The sequence below is a fragment of the Nansenia antarctica genome (assembly GCF_963989245.1).
Source record: "Nansenia antarctica genome assembly, chromosome: 12".
NCBI classification, from domain to species: domain Eukaryota; kingdom Metazoa; phylum Chordata; class Actinopteri; order Argentiniformes; family Microstomatidae; genus Nansenia; species Nansenia antarctica.
The window spans coordinates 18,237,564-18,242,166 of NC_137682.1; the positions used below are offsets into that span (position 1 = coordinate 18,237,564).

The following is a 4,603-nucleotide window of genomic DNA, read 5'->3' on the forward strand; positions in this document are numbered from 1 at the left end:
TTTTTTCTGTTTCTGTAGTGGAAGGGGGGCAGACGCCAGGCAACACAGGGGGCCTCCTCTGGGCTGTGGGGTATGCGGTGGGGTGGGGGCGTGGGACAGGCTGGGGGGAGGGGAGGGGAGGGGGGGCGGGGTCGGGAGCCGGGGTGACGGAGGTCGGAGGTGAAAGGTTCGCAGGGCGTGGAGGGTAGAGCGTGGAGCGTGGAGGTTGGAGCGTGGTTGCGGGCCGGTGTAGTGCTACAAGTACTCCAGGTCCAGAGCGTGGTGGAGGGCCATGAGGTCTGAGTGGCTGGAGATCCTCCAGAAGGGCATGTTGTGCTGCGGGAAGGACAACAGTAGAGTCAGGTACTAAACCAACCAGAAACACAACACCACATCGCAGTATATCAATGGAAGGTATGCATCTTTCTTCTTCTAGCACGGCGACTGCCTATGGCCCCAGGCCTGAGCATAGATTACTTTTTCCTGCTATGACTGGTGGATAGATGATTTGGTGTAAGTCGCTTTGGATAAAAGGCATCTGCCAAATGCCATAAATGTAAATGTAAATGGCGTCAAAAGTGTGTCATGCTAAGAAAAACTAATTTCATAGTTCATTTGATATGAAAGAAGTGCCCCGCTGCACACTGTAAATGCTCCCAGCGGTAGATGCTACTTTACCGCACGCAGCCCAAGAGAGATAACACTGTGGCTATCCTAATCCACATTAGTCAAAGTGTATTATCTCCCATACATGTTTTTATCTCTACATTATCTACGTTTTCACCATGACAAGCATTGACGAGTGCTAAAACACCTTATCACGGTAAACAAACACCCATAAAGGGAGCGTGAGAGTGAAGCGTCAGAGAGCAGATTAGAGATCCTTTCACCTGGAAAAACAATCACGTCAATAACACACCCCTGACAGCTCCACTGTTTCCCCAGTGCGTACTTACACACCGCTCACAGCTTCAGAGAGTATACACACACACACGTGCGCACATATGCACACACACACACACCCCTACACACACCCCTACACACACCTACACACACACCTACACACCTACACACACACACACACACCTACACACACACACACACACACCTATACACCTACACACCTACACACACACACACACACACACACACACACACACTCTATTCTCTAACTAGTACTCTTCTACCACCTCCGCTCCGCGGCAGGCCTAGCGAGCTGCCCTCCTACCACAGAGGAATTCCAAGGCACTTAATGTCCTGAGAGTGAAAGGGCCCGATGCTTAAAGCTGCCGTGCAGATAGAGCCCCTGCCCCTCTGCTTCAGGACGGGCCTGCAAATGAGATATTGTTCCCAGGGAGAAGCAGAGGGAGAAACCTGAGTCAGGGAGAATGAAAGGAGCTTGTCAGGCAGGAGTCCTCAGCTCCACTGTGTGAGGACCATTACCCTCGTCCTTATCAAAGGTATGGCCTCTCCCAGGCATATGTTCCGCTTAGGAGAGCCTCCGCTGACCCTTAAAAAGCTCTTTGCTTTTTGTTTTGTAAATTGTCTTTGCTTTTAAGTTTAAAAGCTAGAGATGTTATCTTTCCTCCCCCCCCCCCCCCCCCCCCACCCTTCTCTGTCCTTGGCAATGGTAATAACTGGAGGCAGAATTGTTTCTGGGGTTCAGGGGAGAGAAAAGAGGAAAAAAAACGTTGGGGGCTTTGCTTGTGTAGTTCCATGGAGTGTCAGGTCTGAAATGCGCCTCCCTGACTGGTGAAATTGTTGTGTTATTTCACGTTTCTCTCTGATGTTGACATAGAAACCTTTTACCATGTGGCGTGTCCTGGCACTTTGGATGGTTTCAGACCAAAATAAGGAAAAAAAACTCCCTTATCCCCCCATCAATGTCACACACTCCAACCACTCAAACTCTGTGTCAAATATTTGCATCTTTTTTTCCCCCCCCCTCCGCAACCTGCTCCTCCCAGTACAGACCTTAGACGTGTCACCATGAAAAGATTTTAAAGTTTACACAGCGAAATTCACAGACCACAACTGAAGAAACTTTCACCACCTATTCTTAATACTTCACCCTCCTCAATGTCCCCCCCCCCCCCGCCCTCCCTCCCTCCCTCCCTCCCTCCCCGCACTTCCATTCTGCCCGTCCTTGTTTACTGAGAAACAGGTGAAATGGGAGCTGGAAGGTTGTTCAAAGGGGAACTCCTTGTCCTCACCTTAACAGTGTGGCTGACCCTACCTGTCAGTGAAATATGCCCCAGCCCCGTTGATTAATTTGCTAATGAATATTTTGGTGTGTGTGGTTGACTCTCCCTGGGTTTACACATCCAAACTTGGCAGAAAAGCTGAATACACAATTCTTGGCAAGAGGTGGCAGGTAACATAAATCTCTTGAAGAAAGAGAGAGAGAGAGAGAGAGAGAGAGAGAGAGAGAGAGAGAGAGAGAGAGAGAGAGAGAGAGAGAGAGAGAGAGAGAGAGAGAGAGAGAGAGAGAGAGAGAGAGAGAGATGGAGAGAGAGAGAGAGAGAGAGAAGGAGAGAGAGGAGAGAGAGAGAGAGAGAGAGAGAGAAAGAGAGATGGAGAGAGAGAGAGAGAGAAGGAGAGAGAGGGAGAGAGAGATAGAGAGAGAGAGAGAGAGAGAGAGAGATGGAGAGAGAGAGAGAAGAGAGAGATGGAGAGAGAGAGAGAGAGATGGAGAGAAAGAGAGAGAGAGAGAAAGAGAGATGAGAGATGGAGAGAGAGAGAGAGCGAGAGATGGAGAGAGAGACGAGAGAAAGAGAGAGAGATGGAGAGAGAGAGAGAGAGAGCGAGAGCAGAGAGGAGCTGCGAGAGGAGAGAGCGAGAGAAAAGCTCCCCCCCTACCCCACCCGAAGTACAGAAGGAAGCACCCCTGAACAGAGATTTAGCTGTGTGTGTGTGAGTGGAGCCAACCTGATTTTGCCCATTTAGCAGGCTTGTCATTTGCAGTAAATATCCTAATTTCATCAAGCGTGATTTAAGCCTCTAGATTGGTATGTTCTATTTCTGCTTTCTCTCCTTGAACATGCCTGAAAGGCCCGGTCTAGCGTTACACATGCACCATTCACACTGCTCAGGGCACTGGGCAGGAATATATAATTATGCCATCTCTGTAAACCTGAGATGGTGGGGGAGTGGGCCCTGATTACATACTGGAGGCTCTCTCTCTCTCTCTCTCTCTCTGTTTCTCTCCCTCTCTCTTATTGTTGTACAGCCAATAAGGGGATAACTCTCTTGAAGAAAGGGAGAGAAAGTAAGAGCGATGAGGAGAGTGGTAGGAGTGAGTTCCTGCTTTCCTCTGATGAAAGGGGATGGAACAGTAGACATGTTCTGTTTGTTTTAGGCGTTCCCAACGCCCTCGCAGCCTCACTCAGGCTAAATGCTAAAGAAGGCTAAAATGAGTAGTGGTATTTATTGCTCAGTGTGTGTCACAGAAACTCAGTGAGGAGGCCTCTCGCTCTCTTACCTTTTTTGAGCCTTGCTCCTCTTCCACTCCGTCTCCCACGACGACGTAAACAACTTTCCTCCCGAACCTCTGAATTACTCTCTCAAAACAGCTCTCCTTCCCTGAGGACAGTGAGACAGAGAGGAGGAGGGGGGGGGGTTAGAGTTTAGACACACAGGACCTTTACGTTCATGCAAGAGCACGGGGGGGGGGAGGGCGGAGTCCCCTCTCTTAAAAAACACAACGTGTTACCAAATATGACACAGTGTAAACACTTCAGCCCCTGCCAGCCCCTGCTTGGGGGGATCCGATAAGATCATAAGACCCCCCCCCCCCCCCCAGATAAAGACAATCTGAGACGCATTAGAGTGTGTCCTTCTCCTCCCCAGAACCTGGGACAAATGGACTTTAACAAGCTAAATCAGCCTCACATGCTAGAGGACCAGAGTGGAGGAGCCAGAACGATACCCCTGCCCCACCCCACCACCATCACCACCACCACCACCACCACCATCACCACCACCACCACCACCATCACCACCACCACCACCCCACCCCCATCACCACCACCACCACCACCATCACCACCACCACCACCATCAACACCACCACCACCACCACCACCACCACCACCATCAACACCACCACCACCACCACCCCACCCCACCCCATCACCACCACCACCACCACCATCACCACCACCACCACCATCAACACCACCACCACCACCACCACACCACCACCATCAAACACCACCACCACCACCACCACCACCACCATCACCTCCACCACCACCACCACCACCACCATCACCACCACCACTACCACCACCACCCCACCCCACCCCGTCACCACCACCATCACCACCACCACCACCACCACCCGACGCCATGCTGGTCTACTTGAAAATGGCACAGGGGTGGAGGTTGATGTTTATTTTGCATTTGAAACAGTGAAGTGGTGGGGGGGGCGCTGTGGAATGACATAAATGTGCAGAAGTGGTTTCATATGCAGCTCAGAGCTCAGAGAGAGGGAGAGAGGGAGAGAGGGAAAGGGAGAGGTCTGGTGGAGAAGCCCGGCTCAGGCCCAGCTCCAGGAAAATAATCCCAGGCTGATTAGGCCTCTTCCTTCAGAGGGGAACATCAACCCTCTCGTGTGTCCCCC

General features: G+C 51.3%; 1 protein-coding gene across 1 annotated transcript in view; it reads right to left on the minus strand.

The window, feature by feature from the left end:
* Positions 1-234: 234 nt before the first annotated feature.
* eya1 (EYA transcriptional coactivator and phosphatase 1) overlaps positions 235-4,603 on the minus strand; it is a gene marked incomplete at both ends in the record, with an annotated part of 42,898 nt that continues 38,529 nt past the window's right edge. Inside the window, 2 exon segments of the mRNA XM_080542653.1 lie at positions 235-315; positions 3,461-3,561. Coding sequence (XP_080398779.1) covers positions 235-315; positions 3,461-3,561 — 182 coding nt within the window.